The sequence below is a fragment of the Thamnophis sirtalis genome, unplaced genomic scaffold (assembly GCF_051295495.1).
Source record: "Thamnophis sirtalis isolate CommonGarterSnake01/CBP01778 unplaced genomic scaffold, rThaSir2_p1.2 scaffold_3, whole genome shotgun sequence".
Taxonomy (NCBI): Eukaryota; Metazoa; Chordata; class Lepidosauria; order Squamata; family Natricidae; genus Thamnophis; species Thamnophis sirtalis.
In genome coordinates, this window is record NW_028261383.1 from 120,018,203 (window position 1) to 120,045,723 (window position 27,521).

At 39.6% G+C, this 27,521-nt stretch overlaps 1 protein-coding gene across 1 annotated transcript in view; it reads right to left on the reverse strand.

The window, feature by feature from the left end:
- The window catches only part of GLP2R (glucagon like peptide 2 receptor), a 36,947-nt gene extending 14,876 nt beyond the window's left edge, over window positions 1-22,071 (reverse strand). Inside the window, exons 1-6 of the mRNA XM_087709838.1 lie at window positions 21,826-22,071; window positions 21,531-21,700; window positions 9,328-9,418; window positions 4,817-4,921; window positions 3,023-3,141; window positions 144-250 (exon numbers count right to left, since the gene is read on the reverse strand). Of these exons, the coding sequence (XP_087565964.1) occupies window positions 144-250; window positions 3,023-3,141; window positions 4,817-4,921; window positions 9,328-9,418; window positions 21,531-21,599 (491 nt within the window). The 5' untranslated portion in view covers window positions 21,600-21,700; window positions 21,826-22,071. The remainder of the gene's footprint in view (window positions 1-143; window positions 251-3,022; window positions 3,142-4,816; window positions 4,922-9,327; window positions 9,419-21,530; window positions 21,701-21,825) is intronic.
- Window positions 22,072-27,521: the final 5,450 nt, after the last annotated feature.

Consider the following 27,521-nt stretch of genomic DNA (forward strand, 5'->3'; position numbering starts at 1 on the left):
ATCAAGGGAAATCCATTGGGAAGGTCTGACATCATCTCCTTCTCTGTTCTAACATATGTGGTGATGCATAAATCAAATAAAATATTCTAATGAATAGTTTAAACAGACCATATTCTACTGAAAAAGAAAATGGTTATACTGACCTAAATAACAGCAGAATGAAGAGTGCTAAGACAAGGGAAACAAGAGAAATAGAATATCCCACAGTAGAAAGTTTTTCAAACACCATAAACAATGTAAGGTCTTCTGGCTGAAAAGAACAAAGAAACAACATACTTAATGCAGTCAAGTTTTCCTGAGGGAGATAAATTCATAAATATCAGTTATGTACCTAGTTCCCAAAACAGCTACTACTATGTTGACACATACAGCTGGCTGCAAAATTTTAGGCATCTCTGGTCAAACTACATGAGTGAGTACCATCACTCATACCCTGGATATTATCCATCCATCCATCCATCCATCCATCCATCCATCCATCTATATATCAAAATTCTTAACTACCTATCTATGTGCATAGTCTTTAGGAGGCTTATAGAGTGCTTCTGGGGGCTGGGAAGGGCAGAAATGAGAGAAAAATGGGCTGTTTTTACTCATTTTTGCTCCCCCAGCCTCCTAAAGTCTATGCATGTCTCTTTTTTTTGGACAAAAAATGTGAAAGACGGGAGATTTTGGGGAGGTCTTCAGAGTGCAAAAACTTTTTTTAAAATTTGCTTCTTCAAAATCTTGATGCGTCTTATACTCCGGTGCGTCTTATACTCCCAAAAAATACGGTAATTCGGGTGACTGTAATTCGCTCTCTCGGCCCTTTCCTTGAAGATCACTCAGAAATTTCAGCTACAATACCTCTGGTTTATTACCCTTATTGTAAATCATTTTGAGTTCATTTCTGTTTCATTCTCTATCCCTCTATCTTTTTTTAATTCTTCGGCTTTTCTCCTAAAAGGATTTAGGATACTCAGAGGTATCATATTAAAAAACAAATCTGATCACCTAATGCTACAAACAAGGAGATAACCGCCCACTTTATGCCATATTTATAGAAACACTTAGCAGTCAATACTTGAAACATAATTCTATATTTGATTATTGCTTCTCCAGTGACAGCTCCAAAGTGCCAGGACAGAGGAAACTCAAAAACAGGAGCTAATAGTAGTCAATTAATCTTTATGATTGTCAAAACCATTGTAAATATAAGTTAAAACAACCTAAATATAATCCCAAAATATAATAATATTTTAATACTTTAACACATGGTGTGGTTCTATTAACAAAACTGGATATGATGCAGTTTTATGGCTAAGGCACAAAACCTAGCAATTAAAAATGTGATTTTAGAATGTCTGTCATTGAAGAAAACTTCAGCCTGGCTAGGCATTCTTTCCATTCAAGGACACATTAATTGAAAATGCAGTTGCACATATAATTTATGCTTTATGAAAATATGTTCTAGAGTTTCAGGTTCACCAGAGGAACAAGGACATTATTTAAGTATTAGAGGGATTCTATTATATCTGCCATTCATAACTGTAGTGGAGAAAGCATTAAAATGTGCTGTGCAAAAAAACCTGTAATGGCTGAAAGTAAGAATTATGGTGTTGCTACCAAAAGAAAAATTATCCATCATAAAAAGGCACTATATTCTCTCTCTCTCTCTCTCTCTCTCCCTCCCTCCCTCCCTCCCTCCCTCCCTCCTTTCTCTCTCTCTCTCTCTCTCTCTCTCTCTCTCTCTCTTTCTTTCTTTCTTTCTTTCTTTCTCTGTGTAAGAGACATTTGTTTATTTTGTTTTATTAGCCAAACCTCCATTCTGTATTGACTTCCCTTCTTCTTTATATAGGACCATTGTGGAAAATAGATCATATGTGCTATCTAATCATTGTGCATGTTCCTGAATGTTTCTATATTTTATACCTGGGAGCCATAACATTGTTAAAACTGTACTTCTGAACTCATCTTGCAAAAAATCATTACAAGTTAGGGTTCTTTGGGGTATAGAAATCCAGTATGCAAATTCTCAAAGGAGGCCGTGTAGTCAATAAGGAAACTAAATCAAATGTGGAATCTTGCTCAATGTATTTATAGCTTGTCTCTCAGATTAATTTGATGTGCTTCTTTTGAATAAACTCTGTAGTCTGGAATCCCAAAGGAGAGAAGGTGAGGGACTCCTTTAAGCCTCCAGTCTAAATCATGCTAACCCTCTTTTCTGCTACCCATTTTCATGCAAGGTAAGTTGCACCACAGGTGAGCTGTAATCACAGTACCAAATAAGACAGAACATAGAATAATAGAGTTGGAAGGGACCTCAGAGGTCTTCTTGTCCAGCCCCCTGCTCGAACAGGAGACCCTATATTGTTTCAGACAAATGGTTGTCCAGTCTCATTTTAAAGGCCTTCAGTGATCGAGCAAGCTATTCCAATTACTTTCACTGTTAGGAAATGTCTTCTTAGTTCTAGGTTGATTCTGTCCTTGGTTTCTTTCCAACCATTGTTTCTTGTCTTGTCTTTTGGTGCTTTGGAAAATAGTTTGACCCCCCCCCCGCCCTCATTTTGGTAGGAGTCCCTCAAATATTGGAACAGTGCTATCACATCCCTTCCCCCCAGTCCTTTTTTTCATTCATATCCAATGTAACCATTCTTTATATGTTTTAGCCTCCAGCCCCCTAATCATTTTTTGTAGCTCTTCTCCAAAGTCTCAGCATCTTTTTTGTATTGTGGCAACCAAAACCAGATGCAATATTCCAAGTGTGGTCTTACTAAGGCCTTGTAAAGCAATACTAGAATTTCGCTTGATCTTGATTTTATCTTCTTGTGAATGCAGCCCAGGATTGCATCGGCTTTTTTTGGCTTCTGCTGCACGCTGTTAGCTCATTTTTAAGGGACTGTCCACTAGGACTCCAAGGTCCCTCTCACAGTTACTGGCATTAAGCCAATTTTCACCTAATCTATATTCAGTAGGTCAAAAGAGGATTCCCAGAGAAGATTAAATAGTGAATGGGTCTCCCATAAAAGATGACTCTGCTCACTTTTACTTTGAAATGATTCTCAAGGCATTCCGAGCGATCACTCCAAACCTCTGTTGTATTTTCGATCTTTTGCCAAATCCCTTGGTCCAAGCAGACTCTGTATATGTTCCTTGAGCTTCCTAAAAGTAAACAGACACAAGCTCAAAGGTCAAGCCATGCATTTCATTTTTCAGCCCTGGTTTATTGCTGTCACCCTTTCATCCCATGCATGGAAAGACCAAAAAAAGGAGACTTGGCTTACTGTGGGGCAGCTCTTTCTAATGCCTGTTTATTTGGGAGGTAACTGTAGAAAGCTTAATATTTCTCAGTGGATTAACACTGCCAAAGCTGCACAATTCCCTATTTTTAAATCTTTTTAAAAGCCTAAACCCATGGGATAAGACTGTGTTTCTTTAAATAACTTTTAATATCTTTGTCATGCTTTAAATAAATTGCACTTGAGGTTACAAAGCATTAATTAATTCAACATAATTGGGGTCTTTTTCTATGGAAATAGATTTCTGGTCAAAAGGGAACTATCCATCTCTACTGTCTTTTGATGTGACATCCATGGGTAATTTAAGGCATCCATCCTTCCTTCAGATATATCTCTTTCCTAAGCATGATTGATCATCACCAAAAACAACTATATTTGAAGACATATGAACACTCCCCCCACATTTTCCATGATTTTTAGATCGTTTTATGTTGCTTCCATCAGTTACTGTCGCAATCATTTTGTGATGATCATGCTTATATAAACACAGCCAACTGATCTTTCATTTAGCCAACAGAAGTCTTTCTAGTTCTACTTATGTTCCCTTTGGCTAGAAATAAAAATGTGAATACATCAATCTTGTATTCTGCTTCTGGGGTGTGTGGGATGTCTTCCCATTTAGTTATGTTAAGCATTAGCTAATATCCTAAGAAAATCACTCCAGATTTGTGATGTTAAGCACAAGAACTACTGGTTCTGTATAGAAAAAACTTTGCACTGGCATAGATGTACAAATATAATAGTAGAATGCCATACCATATCTTTACAACTGCTAAGAAATGACACAATCAATCCAATTGCAACAGTTATGGGTACAATACTTCCAAAAGGACTTAGACTCTGAGCTTGTCAATCAGAAAGGTTGGCAGTTTGGAGGTTCGAATCCCTAGTGCCGCATAACGGAGTGAGCTCCTGTTACTTGTCCCAGATTCTGCCAACTTAGCAGTTCAAAAGCATGTAAAAATGCAAGTAGAAAAAATAGCAACCCCTATTGGTGGGAAGGTAACAGTGTTCCATACGCCTTTGGCATTTAGTCATGCCGGCCACATGACCATGGAGTCATCTTCAGACAGCGCTGGCTCTTCGGGTTTTTCAAATGGAGATGAGCACTGCCCTCTAGAGTCAGGAATGACTAGCACATATGTGCAAGGGGAACCTTTAGCTTTAGCTTATTTCCAAAGACTGCTGAACTGCACCCAATTTTGCTAGCAGGTAAAAGATGATTGGAACTGCAATTCAGGATATCTGGAAGTAAGAGGTGCCCCCTCCCAAGCTTAGATGTTCAGTTTCAGGGACTGTTGCAAATGTAGGAAGGTAATCAAGTTCCAGATCTTAATACCACTACTTTTATAATTGCTATACTCTGTACTGATGATAGCAGAATCTGATTGTAATTTAGTTATTTTTCCAAAATGTATCATATACTATTAGCACAGAATAATTTTATTTTAGGTCATGGTGTACCCAATATAGAACTCCAAAAGGAAAGGAAAATTATATAGTGTATTACAATTTCGCAGTTTCCAAGTTTGTATTACCATTTTTAAGCCATGGTAAATAAGATGGACAAGCAACTGAGACATTTCCTGGTGGTGAATGAGGCCAGCAAGCAAACTGATCAAAACTTCCATTACAATATATTCCTGTGAAGAAGGAAAGAGAATATTTTTGAAAGGTAACAAAATGTTACAAGAAATTGATCATCAAGGAATGCAGTATCACTAAACTAAGCTCTACAGTAATTATGCTAGCAATATGTAACTTTGCATATTTGTTAGTTAGTGTGAACATAAAATTACTCTTTGTAACCAAGCTACAGTACCTTTCTGAAAATAGGTTTAAATGCTGACCATAAGAAGTATATTAAGAGTACCATTTGCCAACTTATTTTTCTTTCATAAATGAAACAGATATTGTTGATACTAAGCCAATTTTTAAATGAAGCCATCTCACTTTTTATTTCTTTATCAGAAACCTATTCTGTTACTGTTTTAACACTAACATGGCACCATATTGCAAACCAACATGGTTGGCTGAGATTCCAGGTAGATAGAAATAGTAATTTTGTTTAGGACACAGCTTATTAAACTAACAATATCAAGACCAACCAAAATAAATATAAATACAAATTGTCAGATTGCAACCATGACAAATACACTTAAAAGGCATGGGAGTATAAATATAAAATAAATTTCCATCCCCCCACTTAGTTTTTCCTCTCTTTGTCTTTTCTTTATCCTTTCTTATATTTATATATAGTACATTTTGAACTTTACATTTTAAAAAAAACCACATCCCCTTATTTATATATTCACAGACTTTTTGCTGTTTTTCATTTTCAGAATTTCTTTGACCACACACTAAAAGCAAGCACAATATGGTAAACCACAGAAATTAATTCAAACTGATCTCAAGAGGCCAAAAGATTAGTCAGAAAGTTTAAACATGAGTAACAACCAGCATTTAGGTAAGTCAGACAAATAATATTTCAGCTAATTATCACCTTGGCCAGGTCACAACTTTGTGTTATATCTCAGTAGGATATAAAGATGAATGAAAGGAAAGAAAGAAAGAGAGAAATCAGTAATGGTTGAAAACATGAAAACAGCTCTTTTTTTTTTTTTTACTCCTAGCAACCAGATAGATAAATGTTGTCCATGACAATCTATCCCTAACTTTGGTCTTTTAGGTCTTCCAAAGTTGCACTCATAGCCACTGTGATTAAATCCATCCACCTTGCTGCCAGTTATCCTCTTCCTCTCTTTCCTTCTAGCTTTCCCAGATTAGACTTTTTCCAGATAGCTGGGTTTTTTAAGTAAGTAGGCTGGCTTATTTTCCCATTTTATTAGGACTATTATCTAGCAGTCTTCTTCTGAATTTATCTTCTTAAATTCAGCATTATGTTATATAAAATAGCCTCTAATAAAAGCTTTACTTGCTTCGAAGCCATTCTTAAAACAATGCCTTCATTTAAAATTAGTTTCAATTATTTTACTTTCCTTTTACAGTTCTTCGCTATTGCTCCTCTTTATAATAACATTTCATTTAATCTCCATCTAAAATAATTATATTTTCTTTTATAAACAAAACTCCCAGCTTAATTGAAACTAAGTTAATTGGTACTAAGCTTTCAAAATGAGATGGAATGAAATATTTATAAAGATGAAGGAAATGATGAATTAAGAAGTCAGAAGGATTTAAAACTCTGTAAAAAGAGTAGAAGAGGAGAGGCGAGAAGAGGAGAAGTAAAACAGATTAATAACAAAGTGTAGCAAAAGAAGAGGCAGAACCTGAGGGCAGAGTCAAGAGAGGAATTGTTCTGTTCCCACAAGTGAGCTAAGTCTAGTCTCCGCTGAGTTTTGTTCCCTTATCCAGCACCAGTTTAGTGCTGATTGTTAGTTGCTAGATACTGTTGCACAGGTTTGAGTAATAAGTAAGTTTGACTAGAACTTAACATTTGATCCTGATTCTTTGCATCTGACACAAAGTGGAAATTTTCGAAAGCAAGAAGGACTTAAAGAGACAGTTAGAAAGAGAATTAGACAATTTGGTTCTATTGGAATTAAGAGTGAAGGAATTTTGTTTGAGATGTAGAGCAATTGCTGAGCATTCCGATAAACATATTACAGAAAGGATGAGCTCTAGCAAACTTTTTGTATCGAGAATAGAAGAACAATGAGGCAGATTTTAAATTTTACTGATAAGAGTAAACCAGAAAAGGATATTTCCAGACTGGAAAGCATGATTTTTACTTTTCAAGCAGATAGTTAGCTGTTCAGAAGGAAAGAGATTATCTAGAAAGATTTAAAGAAGAATTGGAGGAAATACAAATGGAGATATCAGAAGCGGTTACACAAAATCACAATAGATGCAATAGGAATCTGAAAGAGATAATTCTAAATTAGATGCTCTGTTTATTGACTTTTCTAAAATGTTGGCCTGATCATGGATTATAAATGCTTTAGAAGAGATTTAAGTGGAGGAAATGTTCATCAAAACAGAACAAAAATCATCATTATTATTTTTAAAAAAATCCAAGACATTATTTGCTTTCAAGAAACCCATATCAGAAAAAAAATACTTGGTTTATAAAACTTAGGATGAAAAATTTATCTGAGCAGTTGCAAGAGAAAAGAAAAGTTATTTTATATATTTATCCTGAATTAAAACTAAGATTTGTTTTGACTGATAACATGGTAAATTTGTTGGGGTGGAAATTATTCTACATGTGGTTAGGACTTTGATATTAGGAAGTTGTGTCTTTAATAAGACGCAAATATTGTTTTATAAATGGCTTATGGAGATATTAATAGGTTTCTGTTATGAAAAATTGATATTTGATGGAGGATTGGAATGGAGTGATCTCTCCACAGCGACAGAACTTTTGAGATGGACAGTTTAGGATTGGTTGACACAGAAAAACAGCATTTCAAGGGTAATATCTATTTTTCAGAATGACATTGGTTTATCTCAAGAAAAGATTTGATTTGGATTTGAAAGGACTTGGCCAAAAAGATTTCTGGAGTAGAGATATTATCAGAGACCTTTTACTTCTAACAGTCATAAACTTTATCTCATTAAAATATTGTCATATGATTTGATTTGTTTTAATTTCTTCTTTGTCCTAGCCTCTTTTGGAAATCCATTAGGAAAAAATTATCAAGGTCACTCTCCTGGTTTGTCATTTGTAGTTCCCCTTTAAATTTTAAAACTTCAGCCTATTTCTTCTATAGGTCCAGTGAAACATTATTTCCTAAACCATTCTCTTGACCTATCCATTTTCAATACTATCTCTACCTTGTTGTATTAAATTTCTTCTACCTTTGATATTTTTTGGTGCAACATCTTTTGGACACAATCTACTGATATCATTACTGACATTGTTGATAATATGGCCACTATTTTGTGATTCCATTCTTCATAAGCTATTTTCAGTATTTTTATTTCGTGTTATGTTTTCTACAAACCAAAACAGGATCTATTTCCTTCATGAAGCTGAGTATCCCTTATAATTAATTCCATTTCATCATATTGCTATTACAAGCTCTCCCCACCCCCAAATCTAGCCAATATAAAAGTCCCACAGCCTCTTGTTCTTTTTTCACCACATGTACTTTGGACAGTGAAGAGAAAAGACAAAGAAAAATCTATGCTCACCCAAAGTAGCAAAGCCATCTCTGTAAATAGCTAGGAAGCAATTGGGCAATGACCACAGTATTTTACAATTGCTTTCACACAACCGTGTTTTCCCGAAAATAAGACAGGGTCTTATTTTCTTCCCCCCCCCCAAAAAAAAATAAGTGCTTGGACTTATTTTCAGGGAGGTCATTATTTTTGAGGTGCAGGAGGCGGCAAGCATAGCTGTTGCTATGTTGCAATATTTTCAGGGAGGGGTTATTTTCCGGGGAAAGCTTATTTTAGCACAGTGCTCAAAAGCCCGATTAGGCTTATAATCCAGGGAGGTCTTATTTTCAGGTGGAAAGCAATTCCAAGATACCAGAAGATGTCAAGATCGATGTTTCCAGCAAGAGGGCTGTTAGATTCATTATTAATTGAAGAGGTGTAAGGCAGCTGAGGTAAGAAGAACAGCTATTTATTCGGTAGAACGGCAACAACAAACTATGTACAGAGATTCAGCACCTCGCCCTGCTTGACAGCTATTTATACTAGAGCTGTCAAGCAGGGCGACCAATAGGATTGCTTAGACAGCCCGCGCTCAGCCAGCCATGCCTTAGCCAATCAGGTGTGGCTGAGCTGTTGCTGGCTGTCAGTGGTAAGTCGAGAACTTGCGGCCGGTCGTAAGTCAAGGACTTTAGGACTGGTTGCAAGTTGAGGACTCAGCAAGGGCATCGCTTACTATGCAGGTGAAGAGGAAAACAACAACAAATCTGTCTTTTCTACTTTTGCTTTGGAGACCCAGTCCAGCTGATTGACTTTTGAAGTGTATTGTCTCAATATGTGGAGACCACTGGAACATGGTGTGGACATGTAAGAGCTGTTATCTTCATGTTCCTGGTGGTAGATGGTAGAAGGTGGATTTTTGCCTTACCTGTACTAATTTTAGATTCTTGTAGTCTCTTCAAACATTTATCTTTATACTCAAGCCATTTAGCTTTGGTTAGCTCAAAATTTCCTTTGACCTGTAAGTAAAGAAAACACATTTAGCCTCTGACAGGATCCTGCCAATTGCTTGTTAAATGAAGTTCTGAGTACCCACAACCACAACCTTCAATTGTCCACTCTGCTACTGTGAAAAGGTTTACCCCTGCAACCTTTGAACAATGAAGTAAGTAGGACGTGTTAATTGCCAGCTGCTGAATTTTTGACACATACTGTAAGCTTTTCATATCCTATTAAATTCTATGGCAGCTTAGCAAAATGGCTGACTTTTAACATCTGACATGAAGCAGAATGTTGCAATGTGACAGTTTGAGACAGCTAAAGTAGAGAGGCTAAGCTTAAATGAGCCAGTGTCCTCAGTATGTGGACACTTCAAGCATGCCTCTCTCTGCTGTCTGATGCAATTTGAGATGACACATTGTCAATAACATTGGTCAGGCAGCTCAAGAGATTAAACTTCTGGGGCTCCCTCTGTATTTTCCTCTGATGCTCTTTGATATACCAGCAATGTCATTTCATCCCAACCTTTCTTCAAGGGACTTGTTGCACACTGTCAATGAGAACTGGGGTGACAAACTTGTTTCTTGTTTTGTTCTGTGGTGAACTGGATGTTTCTGAGAAGCTCACAAGCAGGTCTTGAAAGCACACTTCCTGCCCATAAAATAGAACTTACATAGACAAATCGTCTCTGAAACTAGTCGAGAACATTGTGCACATTCGTCAGTTATTTTATAGGTACTGCTTGTTTACCTATGGTTTTGGACAAGATTTCTGATGCTAAGTGAAGTGGTTGTAAAGCAATATGTCATGGTGACCACACCGCTTATTACAGCAGACCTAGCAGTTCCATTTCCCATCATTAGTTGAATGTCACACAGTTGTGCATCACACAGTCATGTGATCACTATTTGTGACCTCCCACAGGTTTCCCCTTTGACTTTGTTTGTAAGAAATTGGCAGTGAAAATCACAAGTGCCGATCACATGACTTCAGGATGCTGCAACATGATAATTGCAAGCTAGTTACTGAATACCTGAATCACAATAATATGACCATACTGACACTGACAGTCACAACTCTGAGGTCCAGTCATAAGTGTCTCTCATTAAGTGCTATTGCACCTATGAAGAGTTGTGGAATGAATGGATATTAAATTAGGATTGCCTGCACTGATCAAATTCCAGTTTGGTTATCCTGTTGATATTTCCCTTCCTTAGTAAAGTCTGCACTGTGAGGCTGAGAAGACAAACCTTTGCTGCAACAGCCCTCACTTTATGGACTTTTCTGCCCCTGAAGAATGTGCAGCTGCTGCAGTTTCAGAAACAGGTCAAAATAGTCTTAATTCCAAATGTACTTTCAGACCTTACCAATTGACTCTAGGGGGCCACCTTGCAGTTTAATGATTTTTTTAATTTTTATTTTGATGTTCTGATTTACTGGTTTATTTATTTAGGCTTTCTTTTTGCTGATGTTGTATGCCACCTAGAATCCTTTCAGAGACAAATAGGCTATAATTCTTTAAAAAAAAGAATAGCTAAAATATACTCTTACTACTTGTATAAGATGATTCCAATGTGATAAAATGACTCCATGGCAATGGTGGGTTCCGGATCCCGGTGCAACTGGTACGGTGCAACGGGGACGGGCGTCCATCACATGCACGCACGCAGTACGCATGTGCACAGTGTGCACATGCAACTTACCACCTGCGATGCTCTGCGACAGATCCGTGACACTCCAGTTGCTTGGCGGAGTGTCACGCAGGCGCCATACAATCTGCGCGTGTGTAGAAGCCCTGATCAGCTCTAATACAGGTAAGGAGCGCGTGCGGGTGGGCCCTCCAGAGCACCATACCAGAACGATTCCTGGTGCTCCCAGCAGGCACCTATATGGCCATACTGGGGTGTACCAGTCGTATCCCACCACTGCTCCATGGGGACAAAATAAACCAGAAATTAGACTGGGAATCTTACCAAAACCACAACATACTACAGCAAAAATATACAGGTAGTTCAAATATAGACAGCAAAAATATCTTCAATATTACAATGGTTTGTGGCCCTCCAAAGCTCAATCCTTCCCATCAAAATATTATTTCTCAGCATTTAATTCCTTTTGTTGGGTTTTCTTGGGTAACAAATGAGCAGCATTGACATTGAGTTCATGAAAGATAAACTAAACAAAGATAAACAAAGATCAGCACTGCAAAACTACAGCTAATAGATGTGTGATTGGAGTACTTTCACTTGATTGCTCAATCCTGAAGTTGTATTGCAAATAGCCTGTCAGTGTCTATTGGCTTCCATGGGCTTCCTTGTAATTGTTGTTTATGGTGGTTTGAAATGGCAAAAGTGCTTCTCTTTTCCAACCTCTTGTACAGTTTAAAGTAGTTGAATAAATAATATATTAACAAAGGAAAGAGACATAATTGATGTATGTTCAAGAGGAGAAGTCAGAATTAAATTTACTAACATCTTACCAAACACTGAACTTTTAGATAAAAACCATCAAGCTCAGAAATCCCATTGAATTGTTCTTAGGTAAGTAATTTTCCTTTGTAAACTACTTAATTTAAATGCTACTTTCTCATATCAAGCAAATGTTAAAAGTTGACAAAAATTATTCCTAAAAAATAAATTTACTTTTTCAATTGCTTTACTTTTGCTGGAAAATAGTTTTGAATGATTTTTTTTTAAAAAAATGATTACATTGTTATAATCATTATGTACTTACATAAAATCCTAATTTGTATATATAATTTGATACATTACAATTTATATAACTAAATAAATAACATTTAAAGTTACCCAGCAAACACAGTTATAAATTTACATTGAAAGTTAATAGATCTTTAATGTTTAACTTTTAACTTAAACATCCTATTTAGTTTTTCTTTTCCTCCATTGGATAAAAAAAGTAAGTCTGTATAAAATTCAACAGTAAAGTAACAAGTAAGAAACATATTGAAGACAAGCACCTGGTAAAACCGATATGAAGTTCTTGGAAAACATATTTAGATGCTGTGATGGGTCTATAGCTACAAAGATCAGAATAGTGCAAACCATAGTAATCCCTACGACACAATGGAAGGGAAATCTGGACTTTGAAAAAGCAAGATAGGAAGAGTATTGATGCCTTTGAACTTGATATGTGTAGACATCCAGGAAAACAAACAAATGGATGATCAAAAACAATAAACACAAAGTTTCTCACTCAAGGCACAAATAACCAGTCTTAAATTATCCTACTTTGGACACATTATGTCAGGAGACCTAGCTCTCCAGAAAAGGCACCAATACTGAGAAAGGAAGAAGGAAAGAGAAAAAGCAGCAAGTTGGTGGATTCAGTTATCCTGGCAATAATGCACTCTTGGAAGATCTTAAGGACCAAATTAAAGACATATCAACATGGAGAAAATGTTTGAGTGTAGGATTTGGCACAGACTTGATAGCAGTCATCATATGAAGCATAGATATAGATAAACTACATAAACAGATATAGCATGTCTATGATATTCAAATTTCATTGAGATAATTAGGAAAAGGCTCCTTAGGATAGCAATAATAAAAAAAGTTCAAGAAACACTGAACTAAGGTAATATGAATGCTCTCCTGGGCAGTGAATGAAAGGATGTATATTTAAATAGGTACCAATTTCAGAAGGTTAAGCACATAAAGGTTCTGTGTAGAGAACACCAGATTAAAAATGTATTTGTGTCTACAACCTAAAGACATCTAGAAAAACAATTATAACAAACCCACCCACCCCCAACATTGGCATTTCCAGGATGAGAATCTATTATATATTTAAACTGACTTAACTCTGAAAAGTCAACCTGAATATCAATGGATACATGATATACAAACTGAGACCCTTATTTTAAAACAGAATGAAGCGTAACATCAAACAGATTGAATTGGGGGACTATACTTATTTTTGATACTTCACTGTTTGTGCTGTTGACATGAAAAATGATTAAATCATGGTGTGACAGAAATATAGCAGGCCCACTTAATAGAAAGAATGGAAACTGGTTATTTATAACATAGCATACAATCTGTGGTTTGTGGCGATAGTGGTTTTGCAGATGTGATGAGTGATGTTATTGGTCAAACTCCTCTATCTGTGTTGTTTGCTGTTTGAGTCTGCCTGGCTAAATGGTCACTGCTTGGATTACAGACTTGTGTCTGAGATGTAACCTGGTAAGGAAATACATTTTAGTAAAAAGTTAATTAAGACATATCTACGTTCTAGTGTAATAAATTGATTTAACACTTATGGCTTTCTCCTAAGATATTTTGTCCAATTTTACTGGGTAAAAGTGAAACATCATTACTTCAGGCAACTACTATGCTGTGTTAAATAGGTAAGAATCCTTCAGATAGCATGGTATGAGCAGCAATACCGATTTATTGTTGCATCCTGCATCAATAGCTTCTCTGCATGAACTAGGTGGATGCACTACCAAAGGGCTTCATACCAAGTGGGACAAACACTAAGAACAACATTGTAGAGAAGGAGTCTTCCATAAAGCAAACGAACAAACTTGTGGATCAGACCAAAGTCAATTCTAGTCAAAAAATTATATTTCAGAGTGGTCAACTACATGCCTCTGGTATACCTAAATATAAGAGATGGAGACCCCTAATTTTCCCCCCTGAAAATTACCTGAAAAAGGTATTTGATGGCTGGTTGCCCACAACTAAGTGATACTAAAGTGATACCAAATTCCAAGACTATCCGTCATTGATAGAACTGTCTTCCATGAATTTACCCAACCTCCTTTTAAAACCATTCATGTATTATAAGTAGCAATTACCATGTGTGGTGACAATTATTTCCACAAATTAATTATATGCTATTGTGAAGAAATACTTTCTTCTGACAGTTCTAAATTTCATTCTAATCAGGTTTTTTTTTTTTTTTGGAGGATCTTTGGCCCACTTTGAGACCCAGAGAAAAGTTTTCTGCGTACTTCCTCTATGCCTTGAGTGATTTTCTACATCTTGATCATATTTCTCAGTCACCATTACGTTTCAAAAGTATTCTATGTTTGTCCCTTTTCTCTTAAGGAAGGTATTTGAGCCCCCTAGGTAGTTTTCCAGCTTCATTATATCCAAATGTAGATGTGTGTATGAGAGAGGCACAGACAGACAGAGAGACAGAGAGAGAGACATCTACATTTGAATATAATGAAGCTGGAAAACTGGAAAAAGAGAAAGAGAGCGAGAGAGGCACATTGCAGGGTTAGCTATTTAATTTTTATTGGCTTTCCTAATGATCTACAGCACAGAATTTGCCTTTTTTTAAAAATTACAGTTGTGCACATTGAGATGAGCCCAAGAGTTTCTTGATTTGTTACAGACATCTATGATCTCAGGACCATATATATGTGAAATAGGAATTTTGTACTCCAGTGTGCATTACTTTAAACTTGAATTAAATTGCCATTTGACTACTCAATTAAATTCACCCAGTTTAAAGAAATTCTTCTAGAGCATCTCACAATTTTATCTTGTTTTTACCATCCCTCTGAATAATTAGGTACTATATACTGTACAAACTTGGCCAGTTCACTGCTCACTGCTTAAATTGAGATAATCTATGAGTAAATGTAAAAGGACCAACCCAGATTTCTGACAGACTTCACTTCTTTCCTTCTATTGAGAAAACTGACTATTTACAAACAGACCGTTGGGGAATGTCCCAAACCGACCATTTTGAGAAGATGTCAAGATCTACAAATTGGCAGGAAAATATCAACATTTAAGCTTCTTGTCAATATGGCACTTTTCTGTTAATTAAGATTTGTCCTTCATCAGGTTCTGGATTACACTGCTATTTATTTTAACAGATGGTTGTAGGCAATTGTAATGTTATTTAAATGGTATCATTAAAAGATAATGAAATTAGAATAAAAAACGAATATGACATCAATCCTGCATAAAAATACATGAGTCCAAAAGTGTAAAGTACCATAAAGTGTGCTGTTAGGCACAAAAATTAGAATCTTTCGAAGCCTGAAAGAACAGAATGGCTTTGATCTGCCATTAAAAACAGACATGTTCATCAATTTGATTTCATACATCATTGGAATTACTTCACAATATCAATATAGGAGTATCCACAGATTTGTCCATACTATATTAACCAAAAATGGAATCTTGGTTGCTTCTTGACATGGGTCCAAGTTTTCAAGTCAGCCTTTGGAACAGAAGCCAAAGCTTCTAAGCTGTCTTTAGTGTCTGCCCATACAGAAAACCATTCCAGGGGAGAGCCATTTGTCACTTGGCTGCGTTTATGCTCTTGCCATCGTGTCAGTTGTTAGCACCTTGGCCAAAATCCTATATGCTGGCAAGAAATATGAGCACATGCCTGCCTTTGCTTCAGCGAGACAGAAATCTCTGTTCATGAACTGGCTGTGAGATTCTTCATGAGAATTACTGCTCTTTGGAAGGACAGATACTGAAGCTCAAGCTCAAATACTTTGGCCACCAAATGAGAAGAAAGGGCTAATTAGAAAAGACTCTGAGGTTGGGAGAGATTGAAGGCAAAAGGAGAAGGGGACGGCAGAGGATGAGATGGTTAGATGCAATGAACAAGAAATTTAGCAAACTCCAGAACACAGTGGAAGACAGAAAAGCCTGGAGTGCTATGGTCTGTGGGATCACAAAGAGTTGAACATGACTCAATTACGACAGTTCAAATCTCTTTCCAATATTTCCCCATGCAAACATTCTCCAAGCTTGCTATCACGAACTTCTAAACCCTTTGCTATCATGAACTTCTAACCCCATTGACTGTTTCTGGCTTTGCTGCTATTTATGTTCATTTTTCTGACATCCCATCTGAGGCAGATGAAGGAGGCAGAAACATGTCTCCAGTCAAAGAAGGATTGCAGTCTCTTCTGCTTCTATTTTGGCAACTTATCAATCTAACTTCTTATTAGTTGAAGATGGTAAATGTGGTCAGTCCACAGGATGGGTCCAATGTTCATAGACAGCAGTTATGTAGGCAATGGTACACAATTATTTACATGAACCGTGAGAAAGGAATCCTCCTCTAGAGGCTGGAGCTACTTAGGTTCTTCCTACTCTTTCCGTTCATCCTTCCCAATGTAAGCAATTACTAGAGTTTTGTTGGTCAATGAACCTTATCTTAGAGGAATGGGAGTTATACATGTGCATTGCTCTGTGTGGTGTGTATTTTAAAAAAATGCACTTAACTTAAGGCACAACTTGGCTTTAAAATAAACAGTGGGGACCTTGAAAGGAAAACAAAAAATGCTGTTAGTCATGGACCTCAGCTTATTTGCACATGCTATGTCATGCTCATCAGTCATTTGTAGTTTTTTTCCCCTTCACCAATGGCTTTTGATTTTTTTTTTCAAAATGTAATAGTGGTAGTTTCAGTTCAGAGCAGAGAATCAGCTTAGAAGTGTGGCGTTTTAGTTCTTTTCTCTGCTGGCGAGCTTGCTCAAAGTATTCCTCACATCCTGCCCTCAGTTGCTTTTCCTTTACGGGGGGAAATATGCAGGGACCCTTTGAAACAGTCTCCTGGTAAATTAAGTTACTTGTTTTCAGTCGAGGAAAAAAATTAAAAATGACTGAAGCTAATATCTTTAAGAAGCTCTATTTATATAGTCCAATGAAACAGAAGTCACCATCATCCTGTAGCCCAAGAAATTATTCACATCTAATCTGATTGGTCGGTTTATGATTCAGTCCCAGAAAACTGAGTTAATTCCATAAGCTATGGCTCCCTGAGGATGGGGATGGAGGGGCAGGGAGAGAAAAGTGTGGCAATCTCATCTCCCAGCTCAGTCACAAACCAAAAGTTACAGGAGAATTTCCAGATTGTCTTCTGGAACAATATGCCATGTTTGACTTAAGATTGTTTCTGTACTACACAAACAAAGGCCATCGGAACGGCCAACAAAAATATCAAGAAAAGTAAACTTTTCAAATTTCTTAAGATTAATAGATGCAATTGAGTAAAACAATTAGATAGAATAACCATACAGTTCTCCTTCCTCTCTTTTCAAGATTCTCCAGCTTTGAACTTCATACAGAGACTTTTACCCCCATCCCACAGCCTACACTCATTAAGCTTCACCAACTCAAGGTTATGGGCTAGTTATGAACCTTTTTGCATGAATCCTTTCATGGGGCCACAGGCAACTACTAGAAGCCTGTTGCTCCACTGAAAGTGGAAAAACACATTGTACAAACTTTTGAAAATGTATACAAATTTATCTTAATAACCCAAGCAATGCAGATTGAAAAGTTATGTTTGCCAGTAGCTGTTCTATTCTGCTTCCATGCACCTTTCTTGGGCTATGTTCACCTGACATACAGACCTATGCATAATTGCACTATATTATGCTGAATCACCCAACATGTTTTTTAAACTTTAGCCAACCAGGTCATCATCTATTTGTGCCATCATATTTTTCTGTTTTCAGGGCTCCTTAAAGGGTGCATGTATAAAAAAGGGGGGAGGGGGATCTTCACTTTTAACACCAATCTTGCAATCTTGTAATTTTGATCCACTCACACTGTGGACATTCCTGATTCCTTTAATGCCTATTTAACTAGAATTCTTAGGGGATGTGCAAAGGGAAAACAGCTAAAATTCAGTGCATTCCAACGTGGCAAAATAAACAATATTGCTAAGATACAATTAAACTTAGTCTTATCCCGCTTGCAATGGCTATAGCCATTGTTTAATTCCCAGTTAAATATACTGTTTTCCAGGCCTTTTATTCTACACCCTGAAATATAAAAGATAGAGCAAATACTTCCACTGGAGTGAGCCTCGTCTGGTCTCTGCTCTCTGAACTTCATTCATAACATATCATTCAGACTAGAGTTTGACCCAAAACATGTAAGAATTAGACGAGCTTGTGCAGGTATTGATCACAGGTCTGGGTGGGAGTCAATAAATAATGACTAAATCCCAATGAGATAGCATGATCACTAGATTCCCAGGAACTAACGAGCTGCTATGATGCAAGAGGTTAAGATAGTCTAGGTCTGGATCAGGGAAACCCAGATTCTTGCCCACACTTAATCATGAAAACATAGTTTGGATAGTTTAGACTTTGGATTCAGGCTTTATGGTCTGATTGTTTTTGTGGAAATAAAATAAAGAAAGATCCCCATGTAAGGCTTTTTGAGTGCCTAGAAATAAAGTAGAATATAAATAAAACCATACAAATGCTGACAGTAATGCCGTGCATTTTTTTAAAGGGCAGCAACAAGGCTAGGAATATTCCTTTATTCATTTTTATCACTGGAATTTTGGATAGCTCAAAATTGCTCAAACAGATTGAGCTGGTCTTTTGTTTGTTCCAACCGTTCTTGAAAAGTCAATTAATTAGAACATTGAAAAGTACTTGTTGGGGCATTTTCCTTGAAGGTAACCAGGAAGCTATAATAAGGCAGATTGAGATGACTAAATTTTTGAGCTGTTATGTTACTCATTAATATAGCCCAACTTTTTCTAGGTGTTCACATGAGCCTGAAAAAAGGCTGCTGGTGCTGGCACTGCTTTAAGAATTACCTTGGGTTTAATAAACCAAGTTGTTTTCACAAAGAGCAGAAAGATGCTATGTGTTCCAAGCACGTCTTCCAAATTATTTTTAAAGTGCATACAATACTATAAATATTAGTCTGAAACACTGTATAGATATATTATAAGTTTATAAGGACTTCTGGAGTCTCCCAAAATGTTTTTATTCCAATCTTCGTTGTCCAGGGCATCCTTCAGAGATGGGAGTTTATAATCCCAGAATTCCTAGTCCGCATGTGGATTCTGGAAGCTTTAGTCCACATATCTGGAGATGGGGAGGTGAAAAGTAGTTGAGGAAGGCTATTCTAATCCCAACCTCACAGAGAAAACGAAGAGAGAATACACTAATGAAAAGCAACATGGAATGGAGGGAAGCGGTAACTTCATTATTCCACCTGTTGAAAACAATATGTTATATGGAACTACAAGAATTTTTTGATTACAGAGTCCTGTTTTTCATTGTCAGACACTGGTGTTTAGGTCCACAGAAATATTTTAATTTGGAAATTTAATCTGAAGGCAATTCAAATCAACTTTCTAAATTGAGTCAGAAGTCAAATGAAATCAGATGTGTCTGAATCACTTTTGAATATTTTGGTTCTTTCTACACATATACTAAGCTGATTGATTGAACCAATAATTCAAATGGGATTTTATATTATTTGAACATCCTTACTTATGTTCGAACCCCACATTAAATCTGACTATTCCGTCTTTTTGGATCCTATACCATAAAATGGTTCTATGGGGTTAACCATTTTTACTTTCCATTATTGTTCATTTAGTTTTGTAGAAATCTATATACATGGATTACTCTAAATAAATATCCTGCTGATTTGAAAGAGTTATGGTCTTGAGATAAAAGTTTGTTTCAAAAAGAATTTTCTATTAATCGGAACATGAAAAGATAAATATCCTAATACAATCAATAAATTCTTTCTGCAGCTGGGTCTTGGTATTTAGCTCCTAGGAAATATTAGTTGTTTGAAGCTAGATTAAGAAATATATGCAGGATGGGAGAATCTAGATTTTGCCTACAGCTCAGTCCCAGATTTAAATATTATGTCTACACAATAGCACTGAATACAAAATGAATTCTTTTCTGAGTAGGAAATGTGGCTTAGGAACAACAGTCCCAATCAAAGATGACCACCCGCCAAAAAAAGGGGGATTTTTGTTATCTTTTCTCAAAATGCATAAAGAACCCAATTTTTCAGGCTTTTTCTTGAAGTCTTAAATGACTTATTCAAATAGGCTAAATAATCATCTGTTGTTTGGCATGCATTGCAAAAATGTAGCAATATGAGCATCAGTCTCAAAAATCAGCTCAGCTCTAATGGTTTCAAATTGAGTTGAGCTCTTCAAGGTATAGGCCTTCATCCCATGAGGTGTGCTATTAAGCCACTTTACTGCATAACTTGATCTGTGCTCTGTGTATCACAAAACATAGGAACAAAGAAAGAATTGACTGGCAATAATATCACAAGAGAACTGAAAAGCCTATAATAAAACAAGGCTATTGCTACTTGGTGATAGTAGCTGTTGCCAATATAGGTATGCCAACAATGAAGTATTGCTGTGTAAGGGCATCTTAGTTCTTGCTAGCAGGGTGATGCCACAGATCAAACTGGGCTGGCATGGCAGCCACTGCTTGCCATACTTATGCTCACTTGTCAGGACAGAAATTCAGAGAACTGCATCAAATCATCCTCAACAGATTGCCTTCCTTTCAAACTGAGGTCTAATTCATGCTGTATTTCAAGAAAGAAGAAACTTTTACAATAGCATCTTAAACATGTTTCTAAACATGAGGAAGATTTTGTATCATCTACACCGAAACCCTTTTTCTTGGCATAGATCTGACTGCGACTCAGGCTTTCAGATCAACTGAATTATCCATTCTAAGGGTGAAAAAGAAAACCTTTTTAGACATTTAAAAATTAAATCAGAACGTTAAATCTGAGTAAGTCAACAACCATGGAGGTGGATCAAGCCTTTAAGTAAAAGCATAGTTCTGAGAAAAAAGACAGATCTTTTATCTTTTTACTGGATAAAAAGAAGACCATGAATTCATCTGCATTGCATTTCAGAAATTCTGAACAAATGGCTGGATTATAATGGACTCTGGGAAGGAATCTCTGCAAAGATTGTAGTAGTGAACCCGAAATATAAAATGTTTGCATCCTAATTACTTATCTTTAGCAGTTATATAAAAGATTTGCATGGGTGCTGTTGAAACAAGCAAAAGGGAAATGAGCAGATAAATAACATTTAAGAAGCTGACCAGCTCAAATAAATGAACTGTTATGGAAAAACTGAATCATACTGACTCTGATTGCGATTGACAAGAAAAGCCACAGCCAATTTGCAAAAACATCAGGGGATTATCAGGCAAGCCATGCCCAATCATATAAAAGTAGCCATCTACAAATTCCATATCAGCCCATTAAAGAAGCGCTACTTGTGACGATGCCCCACCAAGTGCAAATACTGGAAAATAAGCTCAGTGGAATGTTCATAGTTGAAATTGATCATTCTGAAAGTGACGTATTTTCTTACCTCTCTGAATAGAAACAATATTGTGATCGCAAGGAATGATCCGAGACGCGTCCCGTAGCACTGGATCATGGCAAAGAGAAGGACAAATGTTCAGCTTAATCCAAGAAAAGATAAACTTCAAAAAGTGATCCCTTCAGCCTGCTTTGCTTGTCAGCGTTTTCAGACCTCTTCTTTTCTCAGTAAAAAAAAGAAAGAAAGAAAAGTATATCACTACCGTATGGCACAGACTTTTCTCCCAGTTGGAATATTTCCTGGTTCTTATAAAGGTAACAGATAACAAAGTTGCTCCAACAACCTGCAGGCGTCGTAGCATTAGGCTTCCTTTGGCTTCTTCTCTGTTGAAAGAATGAAAGAAGGGAGGGAGAGGCTGGTGAGAGTTTAGTGTAAACTTTAGAAGCACATTTATTTTTTGTTGTTTTCTCTTCTTGGCCAATGAGAGGTGAGAAAAGCATCAGACAGCACTCGGAGTTGGAGGTTTTGCTGGGGTGGCCTCTGATTTTTGTCACCCAAGAGGCTGTCTCTGAAAAAACAGTTGCTTAAAAGGTAGAAGAGTTTGTGAACAGGGGCAGGAGAGACAGAGAGAGAGAGACCGCCTCTTTCTGCAAGAATCTGACAGACCAAGGCTGGTCCTGGCCGCTTGCCAAGGCACAGGCAGCTGAGCAATGTTCTTTAACTCTGTCCCTGAGGTGGCTAGACAGGGACTTGAAATATGTCAGTAAAGGAAAGCAAGAGGAAATTATGGCCCATTTTTTTACCTCCCCTTAGGCTGAAGGAGTAGCAGGGATGTCCAATTTTGGCAACTTTAAGACTTATAGGTTTCAACTCCTAGAATTCCCCAGTCAGTCATTCTGGGAGTTGAAGTCCACAGGTCTTAAGGCTGGACACAGTGGTGAAATTCATTTTTTTTTTTTTACTGCCGGTCTGTGGGTGTAGCTTGGTGGGCGTGGTAGGAGAAGGATACTGCAAAATCCCCATTCTCACCCCACTCTGGGACTAGCCAGAGATGGCATTTGCCGGTTCTTCGAACTACTCAAAATTTCCACTACCAGTTCTCCAGAACCTACTGGATTTCACCCCTGGTTGACACCTGGAATAGAACATAGGACTACATTCTATTGACGTGTGTGTGTAAAGCAAGGGTTCCCTGCACACACACCTCTTCCATACCCTAGCAATATTTGCTTTTTACATCCCACAGATTCTGTAAAGCAACAAATAAGGATTTCGTATCATAATAGTTCACACAATCTGAGCTGAATACTACAATATGTAAGAGGGCCAGATCCATACATATTGTAGCATTGAATTCAGATTGTGTTAATCAACAGGATCCAAAATCTTTTGTAGACAGAGAGACAAGCACCATGAAGTATAAGACAGGCCTGGATAGTAATAGCACCTAGTAAAGTTTGTATAATTGTAAAAACTAAGTTGATTTAACCCTGGTTAGGACTTGGAGGGCAGACAACTTGAAATTAGAGATCTAATTAGAGATTAGGTCAAAAAAATATGCCAGAAAAAAATGGTAAACCCTTCTATTACATAAACAAGGAAACTGAACAGATGAATTAACCAGAAACTGACCTTGACTTGAGAATATAGTAATTTTTACAGCATTTCATTTAGATACAATTGTATACTGTCCCTTAATGCATAGCCAGCCTATAAATTCCTTACAGTAACTTGGAGGACTAGAAACCCTGTTGCAGACCAAAAGTAAAACACTTGATAAAGAAGCTCAGAGCTATTCATCAATTCATTGTTATTATTTGTGATGAGATTGAATCCAAGCACTCTGATCGTAGAGAATATGATATTAATTTACCTCCATGACATTCCAGAATTCATTGGAAGAAGCGTTAACATTTGCAAATCAAATAGATCTACATAACAGAAGGTCTTGGAGGTACCTTGGAGGTCTTCTAGTCCAACCCCTTGCTCAAGAGGGGACCCTATACATTTCAGACAAATGGTTGTCCAGTTTCTTCTTAAAAGTCTCCAGTGATGGAGCACCAACAATCTCTGAGGGCAAGTCATTTCATTGGTTTATTGTTCTCACTTGTTATAGTAAAATCTGGCCTTAGCTTTAGGTTTAGTAGGGGTGCAGAAGTGGAGGAAGTCCTGCAGAGAATTCAAGACCATTTGTTAGCTTCCCATATAACTGTAAGTAATGGTAAAGGTTCCCCTCGTACATTTGTGCTAGTCATTCCTGACTCTAGGGCTCATTTTTAAGTACTCAGGCATTGAGGAGAGGGTTCAACCAGAAAGACTTTATTAACACAACGTGCAGAACAAGAAGTAACGAACAGGGAACAATGCCTGCCTGACAGCTATTTATACTTGACAGCTGTCAGGCGGGGAACCAATCAGCGGGGCACAATTCTCCCGCCGGCCAGCAGCCGCATCAGAGCCAATCAGTTTTGCTTTCTGCTCTGGCCGTGGCTGCTGGCTGCGTCAGGAGGACGCAACACTCCTTTCCCCCAGATTGTGCATGCGTAATTGTTTAGATACTGCGGTCTTCTGCGCATGCACTGGGAACGCTTTGGTAAGGGAGTATCCGTTGTCATCGTCAGAGGTATGTTGCTGTGATGCAGTGGAGTTGAAGGCCCGGCCCCCAGCCGAACATGAATGTTTGAAGGTATGTGCCCAGCCGGGTCGACAGCGAGAGGTGTGTGGCGAAGAGGAGTGGGGAAAACAGTTTGGAACTGGTGAGCCGCATTTGGCTGTGGCTGGTGTTGCTGACTGGCCGTCTGGCAGGCAGGGCCCAGCTGTGGTTGTGGTGATGGTGAGGCCGGCTGGGGCGGCGTCGGACGTATTTCACAGCAGCGCAGTTGGTTTATATGGCACCGCCAAAGTCTTCCATCATCGAGCTGGACCCTGTAAGAGCAGGGCTCAGTTAGTTCCATTATGATGCCAGGCAGCCACCTAGGATCTCCGGTGTAGTTCTGTGCAAAGACCCCCTCCCCCACCAGAAAAGACCGAGGGGGCCCACGGACGGAGAAAGCGGTGGGGGCAAAGAAGGGTGCAGGCGGTCTAGAGTGGTGCAGAGTCAGCGGCCCATGAGGATCTTGGCCAGACATTTGCTGGAGGCCTGGCAGGGGGTGGTGTGTTGGGCCAGGAGGTAGGTCCGGAGACGGACTGGCCAAGGAAGGTGGGAGAGGTGGGCAAGGGCCTCTTTGGCCGAGCGGAATGGCACGCACCACCATGCCATTGCCTGCAGGTTGGTAGGGGGCCACCAGCCCATGGCAAATGCCCAGGCCTGCGAGGTAGGATTGGAAGGGAGCGGAGGTGAACTGAGGGCCATTGTCTGAAAGCATGTTACATGCATATAGATAAATAGGTACCACTTCGATGGAAAGATGGGTTGGTGCTTCATGTAGACAATTAGAATCCTGCTGCCACTGGTTCTTTCTGGTTGCGATTCCCATTTGCAAAGAAGCTTCAGCATCCATAGAGGGCCACCAGATGTAGCTGCGACCGAGGGCCTTCATTCGCACTATGGTAGGGTGGCCCTCGTGGAGGCGGCGGAGAACTTGCGGGCGGAAGGCCGCAGGGACAACGACCCTGGAGCCCCAGAGGAGGCAGTCCTGTAGGAAGGATAGTTCGTCCTGGTGGCAGAAAAACAGCAGTGCGAATGTCTGCCATCCAGCTTCGGTGGACAGCATCCAGGACCCTCCGGGGGAGACTGGATCAGGAAGCGCAGGCAATGTCGGTCGCGGAGAGAGGGAGGGCGAGCTTGTCAGACAATGAGACAATGGAGGCCACGGGGGCGGGATCCGACACAGGAATGGGCAGCAGGCAGCGGCTGAGGGTGTCCGCATGACCCATGTGTTTGCCGGGGTGGTAGAGAAAGGAGTAGGTGTAGGAGGCCAGGAACTCCGACCACTGGCCCATGCGGGGTGAGACGATGGGAGGGGTGGGTCTGTCCCCAGACAGAATGCCCAGAAGGGGCTTGTGGTTGGTTAGTAGGGTGAAGGGGCGGCCATAGAAGTAGTGGTAAAAGTGTTTTACCCCCGCAACGGCTGTGAGAACCTCCTTGTCCAGCTGGCTGTAGTTGCGCTCAGTCCTGGACAAGGTGCGAGAGTAAAAGGCGATTGGGGCTTTAGAGCCATTGGGATATGAGTGGCTCAGGACAGCCCTGACACCAAAAGGGGAGGCGTCGCAAGCAAGGAGGAGGAGAAGGTGCTCGTCATATTGGACGAGCATGAGGGCAGCTGTCAGGAGAGTTTTGACAGCCACGAGCGCATGCGCTCCATAGTCCGTCCAAATCCAAGGGGCGGAGGCAACCAGGAGCCGGTGAAGGGGCTCCGCAATGGAAGCCTTGTGAGAGATGAAGGCGATGTAAAAGTTAAGGAGGCCCAGGAATGCCTGGAGCTCCACTTTGGAGGAGGGTGGGGGAGCAGAGACAATGGCATCGATTTTGGCGGGAGTAGGATGGATTCCTCTGGAATCTATGAGGTATCCTAAAAACTCTACGGAGGGGACACCCAGCTGACACTTAGAGCACTTCAAGTGAAGGCCAGCGGCTCTAAATCACATCAGCACTGCCCGCAGCATTTTGACAAGTCCTGATTGATTGCAGCAGCAATAAGGACATCATCAAAATAAGGCGTAACCCCAGGGATGCCATGGAGCAAGCGCTCCATCAAGCCCTGGAAGATGTTGGGAGCAATACTGATGCCGAATTGTAGTTGGCGGCATTTAAAGTCACCACGGTGTGTCACGATTGTCTGGGACACCATGGTGGCCTCATCTACGGGCAGCTGCTGGTAAGCTTGGGCCAGGTCCAACTTGGCAAAGAGTTTGCCCTGGTGCAAGGTGTGCAACATGTGTTGCACAACCAGCACGGTATAGGGGTATGCCTGCAGCACCTTGTTGAAAGTCGTCTTATAGTCCACGCAGATCCTCAGGGATCCATCGGAGTTAAGAGGCAACACAATAGAGGTTTTCCACAGGCTCCAAAATGCCCTGTGCAATCAGCTTGTCCAGCTCCATGTCAACCTTAGCCCGGAGAGCAAAGGGAACCCGTCTCACCTTAAGGCGGATGGGTGCCACCATGGGGTCCAAATTGAGGGTGATGGGGGTGGCATCGTCGAAAACGTCATAAAATTCTGACAGGAGGGAATTGAGGAAGGAGGCGAAGCACAGGGAATTGATGCCAGCATGGAGAGGCCAAAGGCTCAGAACCAGTCGAGCCCCAGGAGGGAAGCTAGAGGGTTTCGGACAACCAGTAGGAGCAAGGGACCCTTAAACTTTCCATACTGGACAAGGAAGGTCCCACAACCCAGAATGGGAATAGAATTTTCCTGGTAGTCCCATAGGTGACAGGCGGCGGGAGATAGTTGGGCTGGAGGCGCAGCAGCAAGGCTTTGAGAGTGTCCCAGGACATCATCGAGAGGGCAGAGCCAGTGTCTAATTCCATGGTGTAGGGGTGGCCAGCGAGGAAGACGCAGAGATGCATCTTACCCCGGCCCCCAAAAGAAAAGGAAGTGGAATCTGGTGCCCAGCCAGGAAGCGGACCCTCCAGGTCGGACACGGCATAGCACCCCAGGCGGGCGGCCAAAGGAGTCGAGGCAAGCTGGTGTCCAGCAGGAGGAAGAGGAGGAGCCCTCGGGCTGCGAGGGTTGGCAGGATTCGAGCGGCAGATGGCCTCAATGTGGCCCTTCTTTCCGCACTTGCGGCAAAGGGCCGCACGGAAACAGCAGAAGGCTCTGGAGTGGCGGCCACCGCAGCTGAGGCAGGTGCCACTATCCTGCAGGGACATCGACTTGAGGCAGTCAACAGAGGACTCATACTCCGCACGGAGGTAATTGGGCCCCATCTGGCAATGGACGGCAGAGTATATATAGCAATATAGTAATATAGCAGTTAGACTTATATACCGCTTCATAGGGCTTTCAGCCGTCTCTAAGCGGTTTACAGAGTCAGCATATTGCCCCCAACAACAATCCGGGTTCTCATTTTACCCACCTCGGAAGGATGGAAGGCTGA